At 57.3% G+C, this 27,159-nt stretch overlaps 11 protein-coding genes and 1 non-coding gene across 12 annotated transcripts; 4 read left to right on the forward strand and 8 right to left on the reverse strand.

The window, feature by feature from the left end:
- Positions 1–1,142: 1,142 nt before the first annotated feature.
- On the forward strand, positions 1,143–2,580 carry ACO1O0_002962 (uncharacterized protein; the record flags this gene model as incomplete). Its single annotated transcript, XM_083192423.1, has 2 exons — positions 1,143–1,254; positions 1,658–2,580. 2 exons carry the CDS (start codon positions 1,143–1,145, stop codon positions 2,578–2,580), a joined length of 1,035 nt encoding a protein of 344 aa, XP_083051480.1.
- Positions 2,581–4,627: 2,047 nt separating this feature from the next.
- GZF3 (GATA-type transcription factor) lies at positions 4,628–5,641 on the reverse strand (the record flags this gene model as incomplete). The annotated part of the gene is made up of 2 exons (XM_083192424.1): positions 4,628–5,317; positions 5,420–5,641. The coding sequence occupies 2 exons, from the start codon at positions 5,639–5,641 to the stop codon at positions 4,628–4,630; spliced, it is 912 nt and encodes a 303-aa protein (XP_083051481.1).
- A 1,574-nt stretch (positions 5,642–7,215) lies between these two features.
- SVF1 (oxidative stress survival, Svf1-like protein) lies at positions 7,216–8,530 on the forward strand (the record flags this gene model as incomplete). Its single annotated transcript, XM_083192425.1, has 4 exons — positions 7,216–7,238; positions 7,311–7,526; positions 7,585–8,386; positions 8,435–8,530. 4 exons carry the CDS (start codon positions 7,216–7,218, stop codon positions 8,528–8,530), a joined length of 1,137 nt encoding a protein of 378 aa, XP_083051482.1.
- Positions 8,531–9,722: 1,192 nt separating this feature from the next.
- ACO1O0_002965 (mitochondrial K+-H+ exchange-related-domain-containing protein) lies at positions 9,723–10,600 on the reverse strand (the record flags this gene model as incomplete). The annotated part of the gene is made up of 2 exons (XM_083192426.1): positions 9,723–10,104; positions 10,158–10,600. 2 exons carry the CDS (start codon positions 10,598–10,600, stop codon positions 9,723–9,725), a joined length of 825 nt encoding a protein of 274 aa, XP_083051483.1.
- A 711-nt stretch (positions 10,601–11,311) lies between these two features.
- ACO1O0_002966 lies at positions 11,312–11,401 on the reverse strand. Its single transcript has one exon. It is a non-coding gene; the product is annotated as a tRNA-Ala (tRNA).
- A 779-nt stretch (positions 11,402–12,180) lies between these two features.
- Positions 12,181–13,293, reverse strand: ACO1O0_002967 (uncharacterized protein; the record flags this gene model as incomplete). The annotated part of the gene is made up of 1 exon (XM_083192427.1): positions 12,181–13,293. One exon carries the CDS (start codon positions 13,291–13,293, stop codon positions 12,181–12,183), a length of 1,113 nt encoding a protein of 370 aa, XP_083051484.1.
- A 1,117-nt stretch (positions 13,294–14,410) lies between these two features.
- ACO1O0_002968 (uncharacterized protein) lies at positions 14,411–15,750 on the reverse strand (the record flags this gene model as incomplete). Its single annotated transcript, XM_083192428.1, has 4 exons — positions 14,411–14,894; positions 14,959–15,036; positions 15,100–15,139; positions 15,219–15,750. 4 exons carry the CDS (start codon positions 15,748–15,750, stop codon positions 14,411–14,413), a joined length of 1,134 nt encoding a protein of 377 aa, XP_083051485.1.
- A 1,602-nt stretch (positions 15,751–17,352) lies between these two features.
- Positions 17,353–18,925, forward strand: ACO1O0_002969 (FAD-binding oxidoreductase; the record flags this gene model as incomplete). The annotated part of the gene is made up of 2 exons (XM_083192429.1): positions 17,353–17,436; positions 17,477–18,925. The coding sequence occupies 2 exons, from the start codon at positions 17,353–17,355 to the stop codon at positions 18,923–18,925; spliced, it is 1,533 nt and encodes a 510-aa protein (XP_083051486.1).
- Positions 18,926–19,650: 725 nt separating this feature from the next.
- On the forward strand, positions 19,651–21,545 carry ACO1O0_002970 (uncharacterized protein; the record flags this gene model as incomplete). The annotated part of the gene is made up of 4 exons (XM_083192430.1): positions 19,651–19,816; positions 19,879–20,099; positions 20,158–20,275; positions 20,350–21,545. 4 exons carry the CDS (start codon positions 19,651–19,653, stop codon positions 21,543–21,545), a joined length of 1,701 nt encoding a protein of 566 aa, XP_083051487.1.
- Positions 21,546–21,622: 77 nt separating this feature from the next.
- On the reverse strand, positions 21,623–22,523 carry ACO1O0_002971 (uncharacterized protein; the record flags this gene model as incomplete). The annotated part of the gene is made up of 2 exons (XM_083192431.1): positions 21,623–21,955; positions 22,074–22,523. The coding sequence occupies 2 exons, from the start codon at positions 22,521–22,523 to the stop codon at positions 21,623–21,625; spliced, it is 783 nt and encodes a 260-aa protein (XP_083051488.1).
- A 364-nt stretch (positions 22,524–22,887) lies between these two features.
- On the reverse strand, positions 22,888–24,058 carry ACO1O0_002972 (NADP-dependent oxidoreductase; the record flags this gene model as incomplete). The annotated part of the gene is made up of 2 exons (XM_083192432.1): positions 22,888–23,794; positions 23,862–24,058. The coding sequence occupies 2 exons, from the start codon at positions 24,056–24,058 to the stop codon at positions 22,888–22,890; spliced, it is 1,104 nt and encodes a 367-aa protein (XP_083051489.1).
- A 385-nt stretch (positions 24,059–24,443) lies between these two features.
- On the reverse strand, positions 24,444–26,720 carry ACO1O0_002973 (uncharacterized protein; the record flags this gene model as incomplete). Its single annotated transcript, XM_083192433.1, has 1 exon — positions 24,444–26,720. One exon carries the CDS (start codon positions 26,718–26,720, stop codon positions 24,444–24,446), a length of 2,277 nt encoding a protein of 758 aa, XP_083051490.1.
- Between the last annotated feature and the right edge of the window lie 439 nt (positions 26,721–27,159).

Consider the following 27,159-nt stretch of genomic DNA (forward strand, 5'->3'; position numbering starts at 1 on the left):
TCTGGAGCAGCCAAAATTGGCAAACCGTCGTTTCGGAATATGTATACTATGCGGGATACGGTAGGAAATAGCATCCAACAAGGCACGACAGGATGGGGCCACAAGGCGCGTGATGAACATTTGATGGGTGTCGGGCATTCGTTGGCTCAGACCGACTTAGCTATTCTTGGTATTGGCCTTAGCTCTGGCGCTGGCTTTGTTGGTGTCGGCGTTGGAACTTGGCGCTGAAACGAGCCGCAATCCGACCTCGATCGACATCGCTGGCAACTTGCGCGTTATCAGGGAATAGTATCGCAAGGGCCCAGACTGCTGGAATCCTTGGCTACCATTGGCACAACCTTGGCCTGCACTGCACCACAACCTGCAGCACGCATCGCCAAAGATGGTGTGGTGCCTATCGTATTCGTAGGCGTCGGCGGATGTCGTTGGGTGGTGTTGGTCGTGGTTGTCACGAGGGGTGAGAGAACCAGAGGGGGGGAAAAAAGTCATGACTCTTGGACAATAATATTCGTAGGAGGTGTTCTGATCGAGGGTTGCTGATGGACAAAGATGCCATGCCGTCATGGATCTTCTCTCATTACTATCCTGTGCGTCTGTGCGTCGCGATCAACAGAGGACACGCTGGAAGATGCATCCACCCATGGATCGGATGGCATCACGGCGGGCAAATGCCTGCAACAAGACGGGTGTGTCAGGCTCATCAGGGTGCTGTACGGATCCATACAGCGCTGCTTGACCACTGGAGGACGTCGTTGAGCAGCAACTGGAGCACCCCACGCCTAACAGGTAGCGAATTACAACGCCCTTATCCAATCCCTGGCGCCCAGGGTGGTGGGCCGATCACTGGGGCTCCCCGTCTCACGTTGTGTGGCGCTTGTTGTTCGAACCTGGAACTCTTCCAGGCTCTTCCCAACCCCCGGCTCTCCTTCGTGTGTGTCCTTTTTTAAATCCCACCGCCGCCCATCTCCTCCTCGATCAGTCCTCTTCCTGTTTTGGATTAAGATTGCAGTTCTCTCCTCTCTTTTCTTGGCCGACCACGGTCCAATTGCTTGCCCGGTCTTGACTCCCCATGATCTGATTTGACCTCATCATCTCGTGCATCGCGGGTCGAGCCGAAACACACATCACAGTACCGACATACCATGGCATTGGACCCGCGCCAGATGGGCGTCCGTGAGCTGGATCTCAGCGACTGCCATGTCAACTCCTTATCTGACAAGATCAATGCCGTCCCGGGCCTGAGGACGAGCACGGGTGAGTTCCTCATCTTCATCTCTAATATGTCTACCTATCTTGTCTCCCTCCTCGGTCACCCACCACTTCACGTCCATGTTGAGTCAACATGGACGACAAGCCTATCGACGAAACATATCCTTTTGGAGGACACCTAGATACTATGGAACCTGATGTTTCTCATATGTTTTGGCCATGTTACTCTTCTTTTGTCGCCGTCTTGGCTCTGTCGTCATCCTCTCCCTATCGGGCATCCCGTTTCTCTTACTTCCTATTACGTGGGGGTATTCTGCCATTCTACCCCTCCATTGCTTGATTTTCCCGCGCGGCCCGCTGCACCGTCAACTGCCGGCATCATGACAAAGCTCACTGCCAGCATCTCAATTCTCAACGCATGCCCACTGGTCACTGACGCGTCTCCCAGCCTTCTTCACCTTCCTGCGCGCCAACCTCGTCCTCAGCCCATCCGCCATGTCCTCCTGCGCCAACACCCCCATCCTCGACGCAGCCGCCCCGCCAGCCTTTCCAGTCCACCACCACCTGACATCCTCTTCTCACCACCGCTCAGGGCCCTCACCGCTCTCCGCGAACCCGCCCCTGACGCCCCTCGACGACATCCCCCCGCTCTCCCTCGAGACCCTCACCTCACCGGACGACCAGGTGGACGGCCTGCACCTCGTCGCCGACTCGGTCGCCCAGATGCGACAGCGCTCCTCCCGCGCCCTCGCCACCCATCCCCTCTGCGTCGCTGGCCTGGGCCTCGTCCTCGCTGTCATCTACCGCTTCACTATGCCCGCCGACCCGGGGCTCGGCCTCATCCTCGGTTGCAGCCTCACCATGTCCTGCCTGCTCGCCATCCGCTACTTCACCGCCGGCTACATCGGCCTCGCCGAGCAGCTCAGCTGGTCCTGGCTGCGCAACCCGGACTCGGGCGACCAGGACCTCATCCTCGGCGCCCGCTACGGCGAGAAGCTCGTCGGCGCCCTCGTCCTGCGCCTGCAGACCAACCCGGCCTACTCGGGCGGCTCGTCCGGTGGCGGCCACGGCCGCAAGAGGAGCCGCGGGTCCAACTCGCTGCGCGGCGGCAGGGGCATCGTCCGCGCCTGGACCACGCGCCTGCGCTACCGCGGCACGGGGCTCGGCGGGGACCTGCTCCAGGCGGCCGTGCGCCTCACCAAGGAGAAGTGTGGCCGCGACGCCGAGATTGGCTTTGCCAAGGAGCACGCCAACAGCACCATGCTGCTGCCCAGCATGTTCAACGGCGTGTTCCGCCGGGACGAGATCCGCGCGACCAAGGCGCTGGACGCGGCGGTGGCTGGGTGGGAGGCCAGCAGGAGGAAGAGGTGAGGAAGGGTTTGGATGGGGAGGAGAGGGGCCAGCCATGTGGTGAAGAAGCGTAGCGTGTGCCATTATTTCCTTTTCCTTTGCAGGCTGTTCTTGCTTATGATACCCCCTAAAGCTATGAATTTCAAGACATTTCGTTCATTCATTCGTCACGGTCCCAGATCCGTGTCCGTCCAGCAAATAGCGTACAGATCGCGCGGCGTGAAATAACTTGGGTATACAGCCCTCTCAACAGACCATCCGTAGCTGTGGAAGCTCGAGTATGCGGTTGCAAAAAAAAAAAAAAAAAAAAGAGTTCGCACAGAACAAAAAAAGAGGCCGACATCTTAGAATTGACGGCATGTAAAGACCCTCGAGATCACTGACGCTCAAGGGGCATCCGCGAACCGCATTTCGCCCGACTTGGCCTTTCTCTTCCCACCGTAGGTATCTGGGTCAAAACCATAGATTGGCGTGCCGAGGCGTCGAAGACTGTGGATGACCTGTTTGGGGGGTTATTCACCGATGTCACCTCGACTCGAGTGAGCAGGGGATACGTACATCACTGACAGTGACGGTCTTGCGACCGCAATGTTCCGTATAGGTGATGGCAAGCTTCAGAACCTAGTCGGGTTTGCGTAAATAAACTGGTCGCGTTGAGAGCGAAATGAGATGGAAGAAGGGACGCTCACCTGTTCGAGTCTTGTTTTCAAGACCAAGCGGGTCTCTGTGTAGATCGCGGCAGAGATCCGCTTCACGCCTCCACGGCGTGCCAGACGGCTGTAATAGGGAGTCAGCATGGCTGGAAAGCCTGCTATTATATGATGGCTGCACGAACCGAATATCTGGTCTCGCTGTTCCGGCGTTAGTAGGTCAAGGAACGCGTTGTCTCACTCAGCATGATCTCAGGTAAAACTCACTGACGCCTAGGATGGTATCCTTCACAATCTTCCTGAGGTAGGTCATTAGAAAAGATACGCGGCGGGGCTTTCTCTGAAATGAGAACGAACCGGTGTCGTGCACCGCCGAGAATGGTCTTTCCAGACAGCTTGCCGCCCACTGTCTTGCCGCCAACGCCAGGCCGGTGAATACTTCTAGATGCACCAGGGCCGCCACGATGAGGGATGGTCGGCGCCATCGCGAATTGTTTCTTCCCCGAGGTGAAGTTGGCCCAAAGTCTTAGATACTGAAGTCAAGGTGGACGCGGTATTGGCCCTGGGCCTTTCCCGGTCGTTGTGGATAAGAGGAGTGGAGAAGTGGTGGAGGCGGCTTGTGCTGTGCTAGTCTGTGGAGCAAACCAAACACGACTCTGCAACACGTTGGACTAGAGAACGGGGAAGTTGACAGATCGGTTTTGTTTCAACTTGCAAAGAAGCACGAGACAGAAAGATGGCTGAGAGGTAAGAAGAAAGGCGTGCGGAGAAGTTCATATATGGCGTTGTAGCCTTGAAACTCGACAGCTTTCCACGTGACGTATTGCTTTTGCGGCGGCCGTTCACACCTGCCAGACAGCTGCGCAGCAAATTGGATAAATTTGCGAGGGGACAGTGATGAGGCTTTAAGGACATCATCGAATCACTGCAGTATAATTTTATATTTGGCCAGGGCAGGGGGCGGTGAGCTGAATAATTAACAGACCATTGGATATCGAGGTTATATACGAGTAGGGTAGAGTTAATATAAATTTGCGGCCCGGCACTCTTTGCATTCCGCAGCCTCTACTTCACCTCGCCACTAGTATAGAGGCGAATAAATATATACGTAGTCCAAAAGTCCAGCCACGGGGGGACATAAAGTTCTCAGACGCTCTCCCCCAGAAGCTTTTCCGTTGCGTGGCACGTCCTTGGCCCAACTTCCAAACAAACAAGCCAATATTATCATGATAATAAGAAACACACCAGCGCCAGGCACCCTCCCGCCGTTGCATCATGAAAACCGAAGAAATCGAATTCCGGAAATATTAAGTTCGTGCCAATTGCCATTTCCGTAAGGATATTAAGCGTGGTCACCGTAGCCAGAGAGCCCTATGTGACTGGTAGAGCAGCTCGGATGAGACCCAGAGATGATCGTGCTAAGACTCGGTATTTGCTGCCATATCTGGCTCGGGCTGAGTTTCGACTGCCCTTTGCTCAGCCTGCTCATCGGGCTGCGAGGTTTGCTCTTGTTTGGTCGACTGCTCCGGGCTTCCAACGCGGGCCTTCTTTGTAGGCCTATCAGAGCCTCCATCAAGAGCTTGCTTAACTTCCGTAAGCTCTAGCTCGAGCTCGTCTAGGCGTCTTTTTAGGCTGTTCTCTCTGCGATGGCTGTCTTCGAGCTGCGCCCGTAATTGGTTCTCCGTATCCTGGCTAACCTCGAGCTGGTTGCGTAGTTGAGTCTGTTCCACACCAGCGACCTCATGTCCTCTACGCGCGGCTGCTTCTTGCTGCTCCAGTTGACTAAGCCGGCCGCGGAAGAGTTCATTGATAAGCTCGAGCTCGCGCACGCGCGTCTTCAAACTCGAGTTGCTCGCGATGAGCTGCTCGTGCGTCTGTGGGGCATCTCCGTTCATGGGAGATCCGGACCCATCCCCGTTGGTACCATTGGCGCCAAACCCGGGCACCCCAGCCGAAGCGTACGGATCGTCAATCACAAAGGATTGAAGAGAATTGTTATACATAGAGGGAGTGCCGGTGCGAGATATGGGAGAGTCGGTCGTGCCATCTGCGTGTGCGTTTGTGGACTGTCTCCGAGCAGCCTGATTGTTGTGCGAGGGGGCCGTGGTCTGTTCGTTTGTCTTAGCACTATAGATTGAAAGCTTGGCACTGGTGTTAATGCGCCAGCAGCAGCGCGCAGTAGAACAACCAGTCCGACCGTCTGTACATACCTTCTTCTTGCCGGAACCATCTGGTCGCATCGTCTTGACACGATTACGGCTCTTGATGACATCCGTTTTTAGGGAGATTGGGCGTGCGCGGCCGTGCAGCTTGAGGAACAAACCGCAGGCATTGCATAGAACAGAGCCATACTCGTCGCGCCGCCATAGAGGAGTTATCGAGGTGCTGCAGTTCTGGCAGGTCATCTGTGAAGAAGCGTTAGAGGCCATCATGATGCCGGTGGTAATCGTTGGTTCCGGGTGCGACACGGGCAGGGGGCGGGCGAGCGCTGATAGATATGATATTATCGCGATGGCTGATAAGAGGTATTGGGATAAAAAATCTTTGCCCCATACTGTCCCGCAGGACTGATAAGGAGATAGTGGGATGCAGATGATTGGGAATTGGGGGTTAGCGCGCGCTGGCCGGCGATAAGCACGTGACCTAGCGCCACACTCACGATAAGACTTTTTCGCCAATCTTGAAGATCAGATAGGCCTCGAGGCCATGTCATTCGAGGGGCGCATCGGTGGATTGAATTGCACATGAGAAGTAAAAACTGACGTACCATGCCATTACTGCTACCACCAGCTGTGGCAGCAGGAGTTGCTCCGTGATATGAGGGAGTAGCGGGCGGTGGTTGCGACTGAATGGGAGGCTCAGGCCTGGTTGGAGACCCATTGTCATGACTGTTCATAGATCTTATCAGCATATCGATTCATTTGCCTGATGCAGCGGCCCGCTTCGTTGCCTGTCCTTGACATTGACACCTACTTACCTGTGATCGTGTGGTGCCTCGTTCGCGCTATTGCCCTCGGTGATGCCCGTCATACCCAGCAACTGCGATACTGCGGCCTCAGTTGCAGACGTCGAGCTTGGCCGTGGTATCGGGTCGCCAGCATGATGCGACAATGTTTGCGACTCGCCTTCCATGGCTATAGGGGCCACGATAGTCGAGTCGCGCGATGGCGTAATAGATGCCGATCGATGGTTGACTTTGTCAAGGTGCCAGGGGTTTCGCGCAATGGCCGCTGGCGCGCTAGGAATTCGTACTGCTAGTAAATTTCCGAGGTTGAAGGAGAGGTAGACAGTCGCGTAGCGCAAAGTACGGGAGAGGATGAAGTGCGTTGAAGGGTTGTGCAGCTGTGACGTTGAGGATGGAAAAGATTAGAGGTTTAGGTTGACCAGAGTAGAGAGACGGTGTGTTTTGGCTCGCGCTGTTTGGCGTGGCAACCCCCCCAAAACTTGCTGGGCGGCGCCGACGGACAACCTTGAGCTGTAAGAAAGCCGGTGTTATAAACTTTCATAAAATATTAAAGGGACTAGACGTATGATCCAGTCCTTTTTTTCCCGAACAGAACACCTGGGCCCTCGCGATTCATATTCCTCGGACTTTTCTATATTAACATACTGATGAAGGGAGGGAGTGTAGTGGCGCGCATGAGTCCATCTCATACGGAGCAGGTACGGATACTACTCGTACTATCCGGCTGCGGCGCCTACAGCGTCAAGCCACTGGCCAGATGCAGTTACCCCACCACTAGCCACATCGTAGCGTCATGGGCTGCAAGTGCCTGAGCAATCACCACAGCTTGACCCCTCCACTGGCCAGTCCACTGCCTGGTCAGGTCAGGTATCCAGCGGTGAGGCGAGTGATACTTCTGGAGACGAGCAATGGCGCCAGAACTGACTCTCCAAAAACACCTGCACCCCCCATTTCGCCGTACCTCGCGCCCATCCTTTTATATTTCCATACTTACCTAGGAGCGCTCATTGAACACAGCTGAGTCACAGTGCCACAGTCATCATGTTCAACTGGGCAAAACAGCAGTAAGCAGACTTTCCCTCCTGTCCGGCTCCTTTACTCGAATCTCGTGATGCTAACGGATGCGTCGAATCCAGGCTGGCCAATGTGGCCGGCACCCAGGAGCCTATCTACGGGCCCACCGCCATCCGCTCTGTCGCCGACGAGGTCGATAAGACGACCCATACCGAGCTCAACCGCGATGACCTCAAGTGGAAGGTGATGGACACCACCAACGTCGAGACCCAGACTTTCTACTTCATGTCGGATGGCGGCCATGTTGCCATGGCTCAGGTCATCTACAGCAACGTTATGTATGCCATCCCCATGACCTGTCTCTACATCCACGCTAACTCCGTCTCTCCGAAAAAGTGGCATCCGCGTCACGGCCCAATTCAACGTCAAGATCTTCTCGAAAGACCCGTCACAGCCCCATCTCTGGTGCTCGACCCCTCTGAACAACATCGATTTCAGCCAGGACAAGTCCGCCTTTTACGCCGATGACTGCGCCCTCGAACTCTCCGAAGACGGCCTGTCGTATACCATCAAGAGCATGAACGACGACCGCGCCATCGTCAATCTCAAAGTCACCCGCACGTCCCCCGGCTTCCAGGGTGGCAAGACGGGCACGTCCCTCTTCGGCACCGACCTCGAGAACCCGTGGGGCTCCATGCGCCACGCCTTCTGGCCCCGCTGCGTTGCCGAGGGCACCATCACCACCAAGGACGGCCCCGTCGACTTCACCGGCCGCGCCATGTACGCCTACGCCCTCCAGGGCATGAAGCCGCACCATGCCGCGGCGCGCTGGAACTTTGTCAACTTCCAGGGCCCCAACCATTCGGCCATCATGATGGAGTTCACGACCCCTCCGTCATACGGCTCCACCGTCGTCAACGTGGGTGGAATCGTCAAGGACGACAAGATTGTCACTGCGGGATGCGCCAACAAGGCTACGCACACCTCGGTCAAGGAGGACGTCGAGAATGACTGGCCCGAGCCCAGCGGCGTTCGGTTCCTCTGGAACGGAAAGGACAAGGATGCTCAGGTCATCGAGGGTGTCATCGAGGGCCCCATCGGCGACCGGGTGGACCGTGTCGACGTGATGGCCGAGGTGCCGGGCTTTGTCAAGAAGATTGTTGCTGGCGCCGCCGGCACAAAGCCGTACATCTACCAGGTAAGACAGGCGCGCCAGAATTTTGTTTCGATCCTAACAATTTTGTAGTACGCGCCCAAGGTCAGCTTGAAGCTCAAGATTGGCGATGAGGAGGTCATCGAGGAGGGCCAGCTCTTTTCCGAGGCGACTTTCATCTCAGAGTAGAGTAGTAGTAGAAGAAGAAGAAGAAGGGATAAAGCTGGAAGACAGCGCATTGGGTAGCCCTTTAATCTGGATAGGCGTTGGAGACGGCTTTGGTCGCTCGTTTCAATTACCTAGTATTATCATCAACACACCTTTAATACAACCCGGACGTTATCATTTACTACTTGGTCTATTGATAAGATTGACAACAACGAGCACCAAGGTAGTCTTAGATACCCGTTCGATCGTGAGCGACTCCCTAAGACATTGTACGTCATGATTTCATTGAGCGCCTCGAATGTTTTCATGCGACGCTCGCGGGAATGTACACTCTGGATGGGCACCCAGTGTCGCAAACGCGACACATTCCAGCTGTCACCATTCTTGCCTCTACGGCATCACACAGTCCCGTCGGGGGGCAAGCCGACGGGGACAAATAAAGCGGTGGCTCGGGGCGGTGCCCCCGATTTGTACGGGCCCAGCCAGGAAACCAAGCAGCAACACTAGGATGGCTCTTCTGGCGTCAGCGTACGGCGCTCACATCCCCATGGTTCCCTCGCCCCTGAACCCATACGCGGCCCCCCGCCGGAGGCGGTGCTTCAACTACTATCGCGGGCGCATACCCATGAGCCCCTCCGAGAGGCTCCTCCGACGGAAGGCCGCCGAGGCGTGGCGGTCAGTGACGTTGCACCAGCAAGTCGTCGAGCATCATGAGCACCGCCCAGAAGGAGCTGTAGCTGTCGCAGAGGTGGTCTCCCCGTGATATAAAACTGTCCAGGTTCAAAGAGTGAGACTGACTCGGTCAGGACCACAGAGCCCTAGCTGTTACTCTGCCGGCGCTGAGGACGCTCCAGCTAGGCCCGTATGCGCCCAGTTGGAGCGGCCCCGAGTCGCAGGCGCCCGGAACAAGCACGCCGGAGAGCTCGACTTTCCCACAGGGGGACAAGCCAGATGCCATCTGTGCTGGCGCCCCGAGCTGACTCTGCTGGTCAAGGTTGTCAGGATCTAGCAAGGGTTCTCACCATGGTGGATGCAGTATCTCACAAGAGCCTCAAGAATGCGCGCGAGTGTGAATTGGGATTTGTTGTCGTGTACATATTGTTGCTGCCGTGTGAGAGGGAAAATTATCTATCGCAAACGCCCAGCCGTCTTTGTTTATACCACGCCGGGCCCGATCGTTGTTAATACATGGCTGCTGCCTAAGTTCTTTTCATCATTGCTCCTTCTTTTCGTCTTTCGATGCTTCCTGTGACTTCGTCGTCGCGTCCTTTGCCTTCCCCTCTTGCGCCTCCTTCTCCTTGATGGCGTTTTCGACCTGCCATATCGCGCGCTCCAGCTCAATGCCCAGCGCGGGTATATCGAGGGTGTCGGAGATGTCCTGCACTTGCTTCTGGGTGATGAGCATCTTCTCCTTGCCGCTGTCTGACTCTATGATCGATTGCGCCTCCTTGCCGTACACCTTATCCAGTGATTCCGAGGGGGCCTCGAGGAGGAGTCGGTTCTGGACGAGCCATTGAATGTGCCTGCCGCCCATGATGGCGCGCCAATGGGACCACGCGCGGTATACGAGGTAGAAGAAGGGCAGGTTGGGTATCCTAAAACACGGGTTAGCGTCATGCGGCGCGTCTCGAGGGCCCGGAACACATACACCGGGAGCAGGCCAACGGGGATGGTGAGGGGCATGCCCAGCACACACCACACCAGCCTCTTCTTGTGCAGGACCTCCCTCTCCGTGGCCAGCGTCTTGACGACGGACTCGGCCTTGTGCAGGGGGATCGCGGATGGGGGGAAGACGAGCTGGACCTTCTGGTCGCCCCTCAGCTCCTCCATGCGCCGGCGCGCCGACAGCGGCGGGACGGACTTGAGCCCCCACTCCTCGTAGGGGATGCGGCGGAAGGCGTGGTTGCCATAGTCGACGACCTTGCGCTGCCAGCCGGCGTCCTTCTTCTCCCACTGGGCCCACTTCTTGGTGGCGAAGGCGACGGTCTTGTCGACGTAGCTGGCATTCTTGTTCGTGGCGGCGACGTTGAGGCGCTGGGCGTAGAGGAGCGTGCGCCGCGTGGAGATGGGTAGTAGGTAGAGCCGCATCATGACGAGGGCGAGGATGGGGATGATCTTGCTGCGCTGGAGCTGGTGGTGCGCTTGACAAGCCGCGTCGTCCTCGCGAGGGATTGGAGCTCGCCGGGATGTGGGAGGAGGGTCACAGCTTTTATTGCGGGCGGCGAAGGGAGGCGTATGGATGGCGCAGCAGAGCTGCCGCTTAGCGCTTCATCATGGGTCGGGGATATCGTCGGCGAATGTTCAGGGCGAGAACTTGTTGGGAGATGCGGAGGAGGCCGCTCGTTGGGATATCGTCGGGGGCCTGTCGAGCTGAGGGCAAAATGCGGATAGATTTGGGTTGCTGGTGCTGGTGCTGGGGCGCAGCCGTGCTAGGTGCCTGTTTGCTAATCCTGGATCCAGGTCCATCGACTCCACGCACCAGCCATCCAGTGACGTGCATGGCAGTCAACGGCCGGCACTTGGAGGTGCTCCAGCGCACGTGCATGGGCCTGAGCCTGACCTGGCCCCTCTCGGTTTCCCGACTCTACTCGTACATTTCCAACCAGCATTTCTGCTCGTATACATGATAGTACGAGCAATAAAAGTGGATGTGCAGCGCTGGAGAAAAAGAAAGAAAAAAACCACAGCCTGGGTACAAATGAAATTTCTGGCAGCATTAGGTCATGCAAACAAAAAGAATGCGAAAATGGCAAAAAAAATGAATGTTGTGTGGTACAATGGTGGTGTTTAGCCACCGTCGATTGGACGAACGGGGAATCGAACCCCGGACCACTCCCAAGTTAGATGCTGTAAACATGCTAAGGGAGTATTATACCACTAAACCATTCGCCCAGTGTTATTGTTGGCCCAAACAAAATCTTAATTTATATAGCCAAATGCTCGAATGGCTTGACCTAAGCATCATCCATTTCCTGCTCAGCGTTCACTAACAAATTTATATTGTGCACGACTGCGTATTATGCCACGAAACCATTCGCATTTCGTCATAGCGCAATCACATCTGATATACCTAGTTCTTCGACATTATTCCCCCACGTCATTTCCCTCCTGCCGAGGCCGTTCCTACTTCTAGATGTCCAGTTTGTTATTCCTCCAGATAGAACAGCATGTCTAATAATGAGAATGCGCCGGGATTGCAGTATTTATGGTAGATGGCACCGCTACGAACTGTTTATCATTATTCTGCGTTTTTTGTGGACAGCTTTTATACAGCAAACAATACGCGAGCAATAGTACTCGGTACAGATGCAGCGGACGGAGCCGTGTCAGACATCTTGTCTTTAAACACGTTATATTCTTTGCCAGAAGCTCTCCCGGCCTCAGGATGAGCCAAATCTAACATAGCTCCTCATCGAGGACTAAGAGCATGTGGCTTCCTGCAACGCCATCTATTGAGCAGTATTTGGCCCAGTCATCCAACGTCCACATTATTACGGATATACGCATGCATCTTCAAATCCGGGAGCAACTTCACACATCAGAATAGGTCGATGACGGCAAAGCGGGACAGAAACAAGTATCATTGACATGGAGTTCCGGGATTGGGTGCTCTCTTGATGGCCGGCTCTCGTGTTGTTCTGGATAATATACCCCGTACGGGTAAATATGGCTTAATGAGCCAGCTCCTCGTTCCTGAACAGGTGGGCCTCGCGGTGCGTGGCAGAGATACCGGCCACGCCCATAATCAGGGAGTGCTCCTCGCCCTCCACGTAGTACATGCCCAGCCCCTGGGCCACAACCTTCCCGTACGGCGTCCTCCCCGAGACGCAAGGGGCGTAGGGGCCCTGGGACGCCTTAGCCGTATCCACGTTGAAGTTGACAATCTTGGTGGAGGTCTTGGAGAAGTCCTCGGCCGTCTTTCCCGCCATGAGGTACACGTTCTGCCCCAGCGCGGCGTACCCGAGAATGTCCTCGCTGATGCCCAGGTCCGAGGGGATCTCGACATCGTAGAGGGGCTTGGAGAAGTCCTTCTCGGCGGCGCGGGCGGCCTCGTACGCGGCGACGCGGAGCTTGCCATTGAGGCGGTAGCGGAGGACCAGGGACTTGGTCGCGGGGTCGAAGGTGGGCAGGTACTCGGTGGCACCCTTGATGGGGGCGGCCTTGACCTGGACGTCGGCAGGATAGTGCGCCTGCTGCTCGGACCCCCACATGATGGCAGCGATGCCCTGAGCACGGCCATGCTCGTCGGGGTCCACCTCGAACCAAAAGCGGGTGCTGTTGCCGACGGGCTCAGCGGCGAAGGACACGTTCAGGGCACCGAAGCCGTATAGGTACATGTACTCCTGGACTCTGTCTCCATCCATGTTGAGGGCAGTCAGGCAGCTGAACCCCTTGGGCGCCTCTGGGGCCTCTGGGACAGTGAAGAACAGGCGCTGATTCTCGGCGTCCACGGCAAAGGTATAGGGGCCGTAGGGCTCGTGGACGGTCCCGTTGTAACTGAAGAATTTAAACCCCTGGGTGATGTCGATGCTGTCATAGCTCCCCAGGCTAGGGCTGTCATCGTCGTTGTCGTCATCACTGTTGTCGTCATCGCCATTGTCGCCATCGCCGCCATCGCCGCCATTGTCCTTGAGGAACTTGGCAATCTCGCCCTGGCCGGCATTGGTCTCGGTGACCTTGAGAGCCATGTGTTGGTGCTTCCGGGGGTGAGCAGCAGCCTGGGCCAGTCCTGGGGCAAGCAGGAAGGCTGACAGGGCGCCAACAAGTGTCGACTTCAAGACCATTTTTAGGGTTGGAATAGAATCAGACAGTAGAGCCCAGGTAACGAGTGGAAAGAATGAGATAGAATGTTCAAGTAATGAGCGAATGAGGACCGGAAAGAGTGAATCAATGAGCGACGAGGGCCATATGTTAGGAGGGTCCCCTTTATGTCAGCGCGCGAGTTGTCAACATATATACAAAGTAGACACCCGGGAGAATGTTGGCCCATATGACAAGCCTCTCAATTTCCAAAACACCGCTTAACTTGCGTCAAAAACCATTTGGGCGTACTCCGTAGCCCATGCCCCCTGCCTAGTACAGATCTAAATTAGGCTCGCTTAGAGCCTCACCAAGGCTGATAATTGATCAGACAAGACTAACTGCACGTGGCAGAGTCTCATCAACGCTATCAGCTAAATGCATCGATCCAGCATCTAACTAGACATTGCAGATCCGCGAACCAATCTCCCCATGTATGATGGATTGACTTGCACGAACAGTAAGACGGTGGCGCCTGAGGCTTCTGTACTTGAGCTCAGGGGCAAAGTACATAGTAGCAACGGACAGTTGGTGCTGAGCTGGCGAGCCGCCCCATGCTCCGCGCGTGGAAAGCGAGAAAGCGAGATTGGGAGATTGCTCCAGCATGTACGGAATACGGTGCTGCCTTGTTGTTGGTGCTAGCAACCTCCCTCGGTGGAGAGTTCCGTGCACGGCTCGTACGAGTACGCCTCATCTTTCATCTTGCTGAAAGGGTCAATTGTCGACTAGCAACCCATACTCGAGGTATTGCTCGGGAGCCGATTTTGATTTAGCTGAGGGCTCCCCTCGTCCCTGAGAGGTTGGTGGACGAGAGAAGTCGACGAGTTTAAGGAAAGTCGGGACTTGGGAAGTGGGGAATTGCCGGTGATGCCCCACATGCCCTTTATGGTATCTTGTAACCCTAACCCTGGCGCTCCATGGATCGACGTTGCTACCCGGGAGATCAGCCATTCAATCCTCGCCATGACTCCACGACACTCCGTACATACCTGCGCTGGTTATACTGTTTCTTCCCTCATAGGCGTACATCATGAGACGACAGATGACCGTGGAGTCTTTGTTATTTTCATATTCATACCCAACTTGAAGCCCCCTTTTTCATCAGTTGTTGCGCTGTCCCTCTCCCAGCGGCCATCCGTCACTCAGCTCAATGTCCTCCATACTGCGGTATGACGATAGCTCTGCCCGGCTATGCTCGACCCTGACCTCGCGCGTGCGAGTGATGCCCCTGGCTCGATGCCCCGCGCTCCCGTCACCGGGACCCAGCGCCAGGCCGCTGCGGTCGCTCCCCGTGTCCGTCCCCACGGCCGTCTCGAACGCCGCGCCCTGGTGGCCGTTGTGGAACTTGCTCATGTTGTCCGACTTGATGTACATGTTGCTGTTGTAGGCGTAGGCGCGGTCGTGCGTGGACCGCGCGCTGCGCACCAGCACCCGGAACGACGGGATCGACGCCGCGATGATGGTGGCGTTGGGCTCGGCCTGGCACCAGATCCAGAACATGGCCATCTGCCACGGGTAGTCGCGCCGCTGGAAGTCGAGCAGGATGATGGACCACACGGCCTTCATGATCCCCGTGACGCCGGCTCTGCCAGGGTAAGGGTGTCAGCAGGGGCAGGAAAAGCAGAGGTAAAAGGGGGAGGGCACTGTACAAGATACCGATGCTCATGGCCGTCGCAACACCAATCTTCTCAGCTTTCTTCATGTTCAGGCCCATGATAATCTTCCAACTGGGGTAGGTTATTAGCGTCTTTGATTACCGAATCGCCGTTTGTGTGGAGTCGGATACATACGGGAGAAGAGCGAGGATAAAGTCAGATATGGCCGAGTAGACTAACAACACGTCACGTCAGCATGGGCAACCACGGAAGATGGGGATAAGAGTTTTGCCCCTTACACCCTCCAAACAAACCCAGGGCGATGGCTGACTCTGTCGCCCAGCAAGGCCCCGGAAGATGAGGCGTCTCGGCGGCAGTCGGGTCTCCGCACGTCGCCCTCCACGTCAGGACAATGTGGACGACAAACTGGATGTTCATGCTGGCGACGAGGAACCAGATGAGGTAGACCTGCCACCCCACCGAGATGCGCAGCAGCGTGACGGCAAAGGACGTCTTGGTCAGGCCCAGGGCCACCTTGTGGCAGTTGTCGGCGGCGTAGAGGATCGCGCTGGTCATGGGCGTGACGGAGAGCGACCGGCCGAAGCCGAGGGCCATGATCTTGGACGTCAGCGCGTGGGACAAGACGTTGACGACCCAGCCCGCCAGCAGCAGGTAGTCGTCGGCCCACAGGACGCGCCGGGTGTGGATCATCTTGCAGTAGATGCGCACGGCCAGGAAGGCGGTCGACACGGCGAGCATGCTGAAGATGCTGGCGTTGACCGTCGTCGAGGGGTTCGGGTGGTCGATCAGGGCCGCCGGGGGGACCCCCTGGGTCGTGTCGCCCATGGTATGGTGGTATTCTCGATGGGATTGAGGGTCAAACGGCGGAGGGATTCGGCGAGATGTCGTATCTGAATTCTGATGGTGGAAGGGAGAGAGACAGTTCAAAGAAGCACATGGCCAAACATTCAAGTTTAGGGGCACTCCTAAGTATATACGTACTATGTACATGTACTGTGTGATTCGGATGGATATTATGCATCCAGATCATCGGGAAAAACTTATCACTATCTAACCCACTGCAGCATGTACGAATGCAAGTGGTGGGATGCGCAAAAAATAGGTCTTACCTCACGGCCGGGCCCGATGTTGGAGCCTTGGGGGGAGGAAAAGGGGGGGGGGGGGGGGGGGTTGGGTTTGGTTCCAATGTTGCATTGATCTGTGTCGATTCGACGTTCCATCGTTTATTAATCCATCGTATAGCATGCAGCAGCTACCCATGGGTCCATGGTCTAGGAGCATGGATCTTCCAAGGCTCGAGAGCTGAAGGCAATACCGAAGATCCATGTCCGACCATACTCGGAATCACACACATCTTGGACTATTGGGGATCGAGTACGGAGTACGGATACATGTGGAGAACTCTCCGAGAATTGTCAAGCAATAAATAATGTATCTGGTACGGGGCTCCTGCGATCTGTATTATCTGCATCGAAACATTATCCAGCCAACGGACCAACAGCACTACCGAGCTGACGATGGCACCGACAGATCGGCACCCATAAAGTGCTACAAAACCGTGTAAGTAGTGTATCCGAGTGTGAGAGCACCTGAGATATTCAAGGCCCCTTCTGTTATGTAACAATTCACTGGGTGGATGCCTGTCCGCCTGCCATTGACCAGACAGAAAGTGCTAAAATACATCGTCAAAGTCCTCGAGATCAGAAATCTTTGTTGGCTGGTCGATGCCGGTTGTCGGGGTCAGTACCAAGTAAGGATGTGAACCCCGGAATGCTTGGACAAAGATGCAGCTGATGCAGATGCTGATCCCTGCCCTTGATCGTTCTGATGCACCGTTGGTCGTTCTCAGGGGACGATCCCCTGAGCCCACCGATACAAATCCACCGTGAGCTTTTCCGTTTTGCCGCATGCAGTGCATATGAAGGATTTAATCGTTGTAGTAAGCTAAAGACAAGACAATTTGGCGTGTTGAAAGGAACATTGGGCTTCCCCTCCCCCTTCTCTCTGACGGAGCTTGTCATCGAGATATGAGTAGCACCCCTCGCAGGCATCTTATAAGTGCTCCAGGTTTCCCAGATTCCGGACCCCAACATGCTTATATCCACGCACCCTTGGCACTATGGATCTTCTAGCGCCATCTCCATCCGTTAATACCAAGTCCTAATTATCCTATTCGCACGGGCGCAGCCGGAGTTCCCAGACCCCTGGTGCAATGTTGACTCCGGGGACTTGAAGACGGGGCCCCGGGCTTCCCCTTCGGTCGCTAGGTCTTGGCTCTTTGCACCCGTCGGTCAATCCCCAGGCTCGACCTTGTTAAAAGATGGATGGATGCCCCTCTGTACGACTAGTCTCGTGTCGCACATTACAGAGATCTACGCGTGCCGTCCCCTCCGGCCCCTAATAATATCTGATCTTGCGCACGCAGACATGAATCGGATACTCCTCCTGGCGGCAGCCACAGCTCCTCTGCTGGGCTTCTCCCACGCCGAGACATTGTCCGGCTTCCCCAGCGTGAGCCCCCATTCCTGGGCAATAGATGAAAATCAGACAGTATTTTGCTGACCTGGCCATCAAGTGCGATGCCCTGATTGCTGCCGGACTCGGCGACAGCGTCTACTTCGCCGACGACGCCGAGTACGGATCGTCCATCAAGTCCTACTACTCAGGCACCGTCCAGGCTGTCAAGCCGTGGTGCATCGTCCGGCCTGAGTCCTCCGAGGACGTGTCCCTTGCGCTCAAGGCGCTCGTCGGCATCAGTGCGGCTGGCAACTGGGACGTGGCTGTCCGTGGTGGGGGTCATTCGCATTGGCCGTCCAACAATGTGGGCAACGGCGTGACCATTGACCTGAGCTTGATGAACTCGACTGTGTACGACGAGGCCAAGGAGGTTGCGCACATCGGCGCTGGCGCCCGTTGGGGCTCCGTCTTCGCCGAGGTCGAGAAGTTTGGGCGCAGCGTAGCTGGTGGTCGTGAGGGCAACGTGGGCGTTGCTGGCCTGACCCTTGGTGGAGGTGCGTCCTTCTGGTCGTCGCGCCGTGGGTTTGCTTGCGACAACGTGGTCAACTACGAGGTGGTTCTCGCCGACGGGTCGATTGTCAGCGCCAACAGCAAGGAGAACAAGGACCTGTTCAAGGCCCTCAAGGGCGGCAGTAGCAACTTTGGCATCGTCACCCGCTTCGACATGGAGACGTTCGAGGGCCCCGTCGATGGCCTCTGGGGCGGCCTCGTCTTCTTCGAGTACACCCACAAGGACGCGGCCCTGGAGCAGTTTAGCAGCTTCATCGGCATGAACCGGGAGAATCTCGACGACTCGGAGACCATGAGCTTCACCTGGAACGCGGGCTCCGAGCCGCAGATTGCTGTCGTCGCCGTCAACATGGCCGGTGCCAACCACACGGCGTCGTTTGCGCCCCTGGACGACATCCCCAGCCTCATCGACGACCGAAAGCACCGCTCCTACGGCGAGATGATCCGCGAGTACGTGAGCCCCGGCGGGCCCCGTTCTGTCTGGTTCTCTCTCTGCTTCCACAACGACCTCGAGCTGCTCACCAAGGCCGACCAGCTGTACCAGGCCGCCGTCGAGGAGGTGGGCAGCCTGTTCGACGCCGACTCGGGCGTCGGTCTCACCATGGTCGTCCAGCCCCTGGCGAAGCACTTTGTCGAGGTTGGCGCGGGCAACAACATGCTCGGCCTGGACAAGACGCTGGAGAGGGACTCCATCCTCTGGCTCATCCAGGGCTTCTCCGCCACGGCAGAGCAGGAGGCGGTGCTGTACCCCAAGCTGGCGTCCATGGCGGCCCAGCTCGAGGAGTACGCCAAGCAGCGGGAGGCCAACACGCGGTGGCGGTACCTCAACTACGTCAACCCCGCGCAGGATCCTCTTGGTTCGTACGGTAGCGACAATGTAAAGTTCCTCAAGAAGGTTGCCGCCAAGTACGACCCGGAGGAAGTGTTCCAGAAGAGAGTGTCCGGGGGGTTCAAGATTTCGAGGGTGCAGTAGACCAAGATGGAGACAAATGTGCTTGTGCCATAATATTTTATACTTTAGGTACTAATGAAATAACTGGGCTTCTGGGGGAAAGAGAAAGAGGGGGGGGGGGGGGGAACGCAATCTGAAGCTGATATCATGATGTGTACAGATTACGCGGGTCTCCGCTTCCCAGGTGGTTGTTGTTGTTGTCGTCCACAACCCTAACCCTGAATAGGTACATAGTATTACGAATAAGCCCTTGTTCCAATGAGACTGGGGCAAACTCCTTCTCCCAGTCAACAACTCCATTCTCCTCCTGCGAGTCCTTGGCACTTGCTCACAGGCTCACAGCATGAAAATGAGGATTCAGAACCTTGCCTCTGGCCCTACCATGGTCTCAACCCCCACCGCATCTAGCCCCAAGCGGAATCCGCCGAGCTGGGGCCCCCCTATTCTTTGCTTCCTATTTGGCTAGCTATTTTGAGACGACGACTATGCATGCACGAACTCGAAACGGGTACCTGAAGCCGATGTGACGAATCGACAATGTCGGTTGTTGGCAGGGGTTCATTTTGATTAGGCAGTGTACGGGCCGAACCAGATGCCACGGCGGGATTCACACCATCATGGAGTTTCTTTCTCTAACCTTCAGTCTCTCTTCTTACTCCGTACTCCTTTGGGCTCCATCGCGATACCTAATCGTATATTAGCATCGACAGCTACGATCGGCTGGCCCTGGGACTCTGGGGGCCAAGATGGCTATGCACGCCAACACTATGCCATCCAGCGTCAACGCCCTCATGTTTCTGCGGCTCGCGTCCCTCCTCCTCCTCCTACCGGGACTCGCTAGCGCCCTGTCCCCGATATCCGTCAAGGGCTCCAAGCTCTACGATGACGATGGGCAACAATTCTTCGTCAAAGGTGCCTGCCTGCTGCCCGACTACATACGCCTGCATCTACAAACGGCCTGCTAAACCCTCTAGGTGTGACGTACTCTGCAGGTGCTGCCTCTAACAAAGACATCCTGGCCGACACGTCCCAGTGCCAGATTGACGCCGGCCTGATCAAGAGCCTCGGTGCCAACACGGTACACGTCTACACTGTCGACAACACCGAGAACCACGATGGCTGCATGCAGGCCTTTGACAGCCAGGGCATCTACGTCTGGCTGGAGCTTGCCACTCCGATGAAGTCCATAAGCAGAGTTGGTTAAACCCTCCCCGGGGAAGATGTGGATTGATTCTCACCTCCGTTTGCTGCAGGTGGATCCCGAATGGACAGTGGATCTGTATAACAGCTATACGCGCACCGTGGATGCCTTTGCGAAGTACGATAATGTACTGGCCTTTGGTGTCGGAAGCGAGGTTATGATCGACAAAGGTTCGCTCGCTGCCCATTTCCATCCTACGCAAGTGATATGGGGTCCCTGAGTATTGACATTGCTTTGCGAGTAGTGTCTGGCCCGGCGGCGCCCTTCGTCAAGGCTGCTGCACGAGACGTCAAGGCCTTCCGTAACGCGCGTGGCTACCGCCCTATACCCATCAGCTACTCCTCCAACGACAGCGGCGACGACCGTGTGACGGCGGGCGAGTACCTCGCCTGCGGCGACGAAGACGACACCATCGAGCTGTACGGCCTCATCACCTACGCGTGGTGCGGCAACTCGAGCTACTACGAATCGGGCTACGACGACCTGTACGAGCAGTTCCAGGCCTACAACCTCCCCATCGTCTTCTCCGAGACGGGCTGCCGCCCCAACAAGACGGACCGCGACTTTACCGAGGTGGCCACGATGTTGGGCCCCGTCTTCCAGGCCATCTTCTCCGGGAGCATCGTCTACGAGTGGGCCATGGAGGATTCGGGGTACGGCATCGTCGAGTACTCCAACGACGACCACACGGGGTTCCCGTCTACCTACGACGAGTACAACTCGCTCGCCACCGTCTTCTCCGAGGCCGACCTGCCCGGCACGTCCATGGCGTCCTACACGCCGTCCAACTCAGCGCCCGACTGCCCGACGTCGCTGCTGTCCAAGTGGACCGTGGATCCCGACGAGCCCCTACCCACCATTGCCGGGCTCGACCTGGAGACGGTGACGGCGCGGACGACCATCACAACCCGGAGGGAGAAGGGCACGGCAACGGGCCCAACGACAGGCACAGCAACGGGCGGCGACTCGCTGTCCAACCCCGATCCACAGGACGGGGGCCGCTCCGCAGGCAGTGGTGGCGGTCTAGGGGTCGCGGCCATAGCGGGACTCGGTGCCATGGGGGGTGTGTTGGCCCTCGCGGCGGTTGGGGTCTTCTTCTTCCTCCGCAGACGGGCGGCGAAGAAGAAGAAAGACATGGGCGAAAAGGCAGAATCGTCAGGCTCCCAGGAGGATGCCTCCGCCGGGTACGGCTCTCAGAAACAGCAAGACACTCACAAGGCCGAGCTCCCGGCAGCCTCGGTGGGCTATGTCCGGCCCCGGCAGGAGATGGACGCCTCGCAGCAGGGTCGCCAGGAGGGTGACGGTGGGCTCCAGGAGTACTATGGCCAGAACAAGACTGGTGGCAATGCAGTGAGTGAGGCGTATGGGGACAGCCAACAGCTGCATGAGATGGAAGGGAGCGCGCCGGCCGTGAGTGAACTGCCCAGTCGACGTGACTAGGGCGAAGTAATTATAGATTCCCAATAGACATATAAGACATTACATATATATATATATATATATATATAGCAGGGCCCCTACACATCCACCCCATGGAACCAGTCCCTGTCGCCAAACTCCCTGGCCAGCCCGTAGAAGTGGCACTCGAACCTGGTGAAGCTGGCCAGCATCTTGTCGTTCCAGGGACTGGCCGTCAGCCCCCCCAGCTCGGCCATGGACACATCTCGGGGCTCGCACTCAAACTCGTGCAGGCCCAGCCAGGTCGCGGGGGGCGAGGAGGGAGGCGCCTCCTCGTCCGTGGGGGGCGCCAGGCCCTTGAGGACGCGCGACTGGGCGTTCGTGCGCGCGTAGGCCAGCTGGAAGCGCGTGGTGCGCAGGTAACCCCTGGCCTTGGCGACTCGGGGGCAGTGCTGTTGTGTGTACCGCATCACCGTGTTAGCTATCATGACTACCAGATCCTCTCCGTTCCGTCTTCAGGGATTGGATGATGCAAGCGTGTGTGGTGGGTAGGTTGGCTGACTGACTGACCTCCTCGCGATACCACCTGTCAAACTCGTCCACCGAGGTGCCCTCCCTCAGTTCGATGGCGGCCGTGAGCAGCGTCCTGGCCACGCCTCTGCCCCTGGTGGTCGGGTCGTACACGTGGACCAGCTTGCCGTAGCGCACGTCAAAGTCCACCAGGTCGTAGATGGTGCCCGGCGGCGGGAGCATGTCGCTCTCGACGCGGATACGGCGGAACTCGTCGCCCTGGGTGAAGCCAATGTCGTCCATCGGGTACATGGCCAGGTAGGGCTTCTCGGCGGCCGGGTCGACGTCGATGAAGCGCCGCGCCGACTTGACGCCGCTGGTCTGGATGATCTCGGCGATGTGGTCCTCGTCGTACCATTTGAAGTACGTGTCCCGGTCGAGGACATCGGGTTGTGAGATCTGCGAGGTCACAAAGAGGATGCCTCTGCCAGACATGGAGTGGGCGGCCATGATGGTTGGACTCAGGGGTAGTAGCACCGACCACCAAGCAGGATAGGCTGGGGAAATGGATTTGTTGAAGACAGCCTTGAATGTCGCCTACTTCAATGAGGAAATAAAGGCCAACCCGCTGTTCTTATCGCCTCATGCGCGGCGGTTGTCGTCCTCCAGTACTGGCAAACTGCTACTCTACCCCACCAGCAGCGGAGCTGGATGAAACCATGCACATGATGCAGCTTCGGGTATGCTTTACCTGGTGGGAGTGGAGTGCATCACGGAGCACCACGGCCGGGCCTGTGAGCTCTACCTGCATAATCTTGACATATTATGTAACCTGCTATTATTATTCTACACCTGGCAGCACTTGTAAATCAAGTCACGGAATCCGAACCACGAGCTTCCCCAGCCCGCCCTTGCTGGTAAACACCTCGCCGCAGCCCTTCCTCACAGCCTCGAGATCCTCCAGGTCGACAACCCTCACCACGGGCCTCACCTGGCCCAGCGCCACAATCTCGCCCGCCCTCTCCAGGTCCTCCCTGACGTCCGGGCTCCCCGACACCATCTCGTACTCGATGCTCGTGCCCCGCAGCTTCCACTTGTAGTACAGCTGCGCCAGGCCCAGCGCCACCCCGAGCCACCAGGGGAACCTGTCGCCGCCCACCATCTCCCTGACCGTCTCCCTAGAGGGCACGCTCGCGATGGACATGAGCACGCCCGTCTTGGGGTTCAGCAGCGGGATGCCCCCGGCCAGCGAGCCCCACTGCGTGTTGAGCATGTAGTCGACGCTGCCGCGCGGGACCTCGTCCTCGACGCGCTGCGTCTTGTAGTCGACCACCTGGTCCACCAGCCCGGGGAGGTACTCATCCACCAGGCCCACCTTGGGCGTCGACACGGTCGTGATGATCCTCGCCGCGCCGAACACCTTCTTGGCCACCTGGATCATGACGGACCCCGTCGAGCTCAGCCCCGCGGGCACGAACACCGTCCTGCCCTCGAGGCTGCTCTCGCCGCGCCGCCGCAGGCCCCTCCGGATGGTCTGGTACGCCGTGGTGACGGTCGCGGACAGCGAGGCGGCGCCCTCGAAGGACAGGTGCGCGGGCTTCGGCAGGAGGAGGTTCTCCTTGACGAGGGCGTACTGGGACGCGAGGGCCGGGGGCGGGCCGCGGAACATGGGCTTCTCGACGCTGATGCCGTAGACCTCGTCGCCGGCTCGGAGGGTCGTGACCTGGGATCCGACGGCGACGACCACGCCGCTGCCCTCCTGGCCGATGGGTAGCGGGTACCTAGACGACGGGAGGGCGTCAGCAGTGCAGCAGTACACAATACTAGACGACAGCAGCAGCAACTCACTGGGGTTTGTGAAAGATTCCCAGGCCCCCTCCGGCCATCTGCACCTCGCCCGTGTTTATGGCACACGCTTGGACCCGGATCAGCACCTGCCTGGGGTCCGTTATGGCCGGTGTCGGCACGTCCCAGACCTCGAAGCCGGCAGGCTCGCACTTTGTCGGCGCCACGAGGGACCGCATCGTCTCTGGGATTCCCGCCATGGTGTGACCACCAGAGGATCTCCCGGCGACGTTTGGATCAGCAGGAGCTCATATAAGTAGTACTAGGCACTAGGCGAGTACTCGGTACTAGGCACTCGGTACTACGCACTAGGCACGTAGATACGACGTACGCACTATTATTATGTATCCCCAACGGAAACTGCGGAGTGCGGAGTACGGGGGCGCCGGGCCGTCTAGGAGACCCACTGTTACGCCGCTTCCGTCTCCATTCTCCCGGCTCGGCTCCACATTTGCGGACTTTGGCCCTTTTGCTGGCGGAGTCCTGGATGCGATTTATGAGGACATAGTTCCCAGTCATGCAGTCATCCTGCAAAGCCCTTCTTTGGGCTTATTGTTTACTACTAGTGGTATATACCTAGTACATCTATGCCGCGTAGTCCGCGTAGTCCGGCACATGCCCGGCCTCCGTCCCTCGGTACTGAAACTTCTCCTCCGGGAGCGAATACCTGCCAGATGCTGGCACATGTCCTTTTACGAAGACGCCTTCAACCGCCGCATCACCCTCACCCTCGCCATCACTAGCCCCGTCCTCTGGGCCAAGGACGCCTCGGCCGTGCAGACTCAATGTGTGCGCCTTGTCGCGACACCGTCGTCCATCGTGGTGACAATGGGCGCAGATGAGAAACACACCTCCATCGCAGACATCGCACTGGTAGTTGACGAGAAAGTGCGAGAGAGGGCCGCAGCAGACATGGCAGGTCCCGTCGCCACAGATAAAACACCAGCACTGGCCCTGAGGTAGGCGCTGGCGCGGCCCCATCTGGTCGACACCCAGTGCGTTCCAGTTGTCCCAGTCGCCCAGCTCCGACTCGACGCCCAGCTGGCGCGCATGTTGCCGCAGCACCTCTATGAGGTCCGTTGTTCGTTGCTGCATAAACCCGTTGTCGCCTCTGGCCGCAGCGTAGAGCAGATTCCGGCCCATGTAATCCTTCTCCAGCAGCAAGCTAGGCCTGACCTCAAGCATGGTCCTCACAGTCTCACGCTCCCCCTGTCTCGTCGCCACAAATATGGGTGTGTTGCCAAAGTCATCCTTGGCTGTGGCTGTGTCCATGGAGGAATGGCGGGCGAGAATCCCCTGGACCTGGTTGTGGCCGCGCCGGACCGCGACGAGGTGTGGTGTTCGGCCGTTGTTGTCCTTGGCATCCACCGTGCCAGGCCTCCCAACCAGATATTCCACCAGATCAGAACAGCCGTTGAACGCGGCCACATGGAGTGGTGTGTGGCCCGCCTCGCCAACGGCAAGCAGGTCAGCGCCATGCTCGACAAACACCTTGACGACCTGGACATAGTCGCTGCAGTCGCATCGAATCCAGCGCCTTGCATGTGTTTTATGGGCGCAAGCGTAATGATATGCCGTTTGGCCTCCGATGTCCCTCGTATTTGCATCGGCCCCGTAGCTTCCAAGAAGTAGCTCGACAACGTTGGCATGGCCGCGATAAGCCGCAAAGAAAAGCGCCGTCCAGCCTCTTTCGTCTGTCGCACCGAGAGAGACCCTTCCCGAGTCCAGCAGTTCCCTGACTACTTCGCAATGGCCTCTCGCAGCGGCTAACGATAGGACCGAGGCGCCTTCGCTATTCATCACATTCGCATCCGCCTTGCCTGAAACCAACAGCTCCCTCACTACATCAACATGCCCTTTAGCAGCAGACTTAGAAAGAGCTGTGTCCCCAGCTTCATTTCTGTCCTCGACATCAACAGTGCCGGAGAAAAGCAGAAACTTGACAACCTCTAGTCTACCTTCCGCGGCAGCCAGAAAGAGAATTGTTTCGCCATTATCGTCCCTAGCTCGAGGATCATCCAGCCCCGACTCTAATATATGGTGAACAATTTCGAGCTGGCCATGTTTTGCCGCAGCCATGAGTGGTGTCTGCTGGTAGAAGTTTACAGCACGCGCGTCGAGCTGGCCCGAGGCCAGTAGCGACTTGAAGAAGTCGAGGTCACCAGCCCTGGCCACCGCAAAGAGGGCTGTCTCCCCGTCCCGACCCTTTTCTTCAAGGGGGACCTTGCCGGATTCGAAAAAGGCCTGAATGACGGCAATATGATTGTATAGGATAGCACCGGACAAGGGCTGGCCGTGAAAATTGGACTCAAATTTCGCGTCCACGTTGGGAAAGGTCAGTAGGAGCTTGACCATGTCCACATGGCCTTTCTGGGCAGCAATAGCCAGGGGCGTTAGACCTTGGTAGTCCTTGTAGTCGACATCAACCTTGCCCGTGTCCATCAGCTGTCGGACGATACCAATGTGCCCCTGGGACATTGCCAACCACAGGGGCGTTTGGCGTTCGCCGTTCCGCTGATCTGGGGCAATTCTGGGGCTGGCAAGTAAGAGGGCGACCATATCCTCGTGGCCTTTATCGGCTGCCAGATGCAGCGGACTGTCAAATCTCTCTCCATCACGCTCCGCCTGGACATTGACGTCGGCTCCTGAAGCTATGGCGGCGCGCGCCGTGGCCTGGACGCCGTGCTCGGCCGCCCAGAGCAGCGCCGAAGATCCGGAGCATTGCGCATTGTGGGTGTAGAGATGCGAGCGCAGTCGCTGGTAGAAGAGTCGACACGTCTGTGCCAACGCGCTGATATCTCGCTCTGCGTCCAGAAACTCGGCGATGCGCAGTGTCAACTCGGCGGGGAAAGCAATGAGCATGATGACTGTCATGAAAGGACTGAGAGTGCATGTAGTCGACAGGTATCATGTCCCTCACTCCCTACTGCAGAGAAGGCATGACTTGACTCATCCCCAGCACGCTCCATAACGAAGCATACCTGAATGACTAGAGAAGAGGGTGGCTCAGCTGGCAGGGGTTGGTGCGGGGCCCAAGAAAGGAAAAAGCGACCCAGCAGAATAACGAGAAAAGGCGGGCTGTACGTAATTCTTGATGCCAAGGTTGGTGGAGAGAGGAGGATGCTATCCAGATGGGATCCCGCATAAACGAAGACGATGATATCTTCAGGTTTGGCCGTGACTGCCGTCTCCTATTTAAACCCCTGCACATAATGCACACGGCTCCTTCCCTCACACCAACCTCTGAGGTTTTTGCACGGATCTTACTTTAGGAAGGCGATCCACCACCCACCACAGGTTC

The sequence above is a fragment of the Amphichorda felina genome, assembly GCF_050947745.1.
Source record: "Amphichorda felina strain 45539 chromosome Unknown scaffold_3, whole genome shotgun sequence".
In the NCBI taxonomy this organism is placed as follows: Eukaryota; Fungi; Ascomycota; class Sordariomycetes; order Hypocreales; family Bionectriaceae; genus Amphichorda; species Amphichorda felina.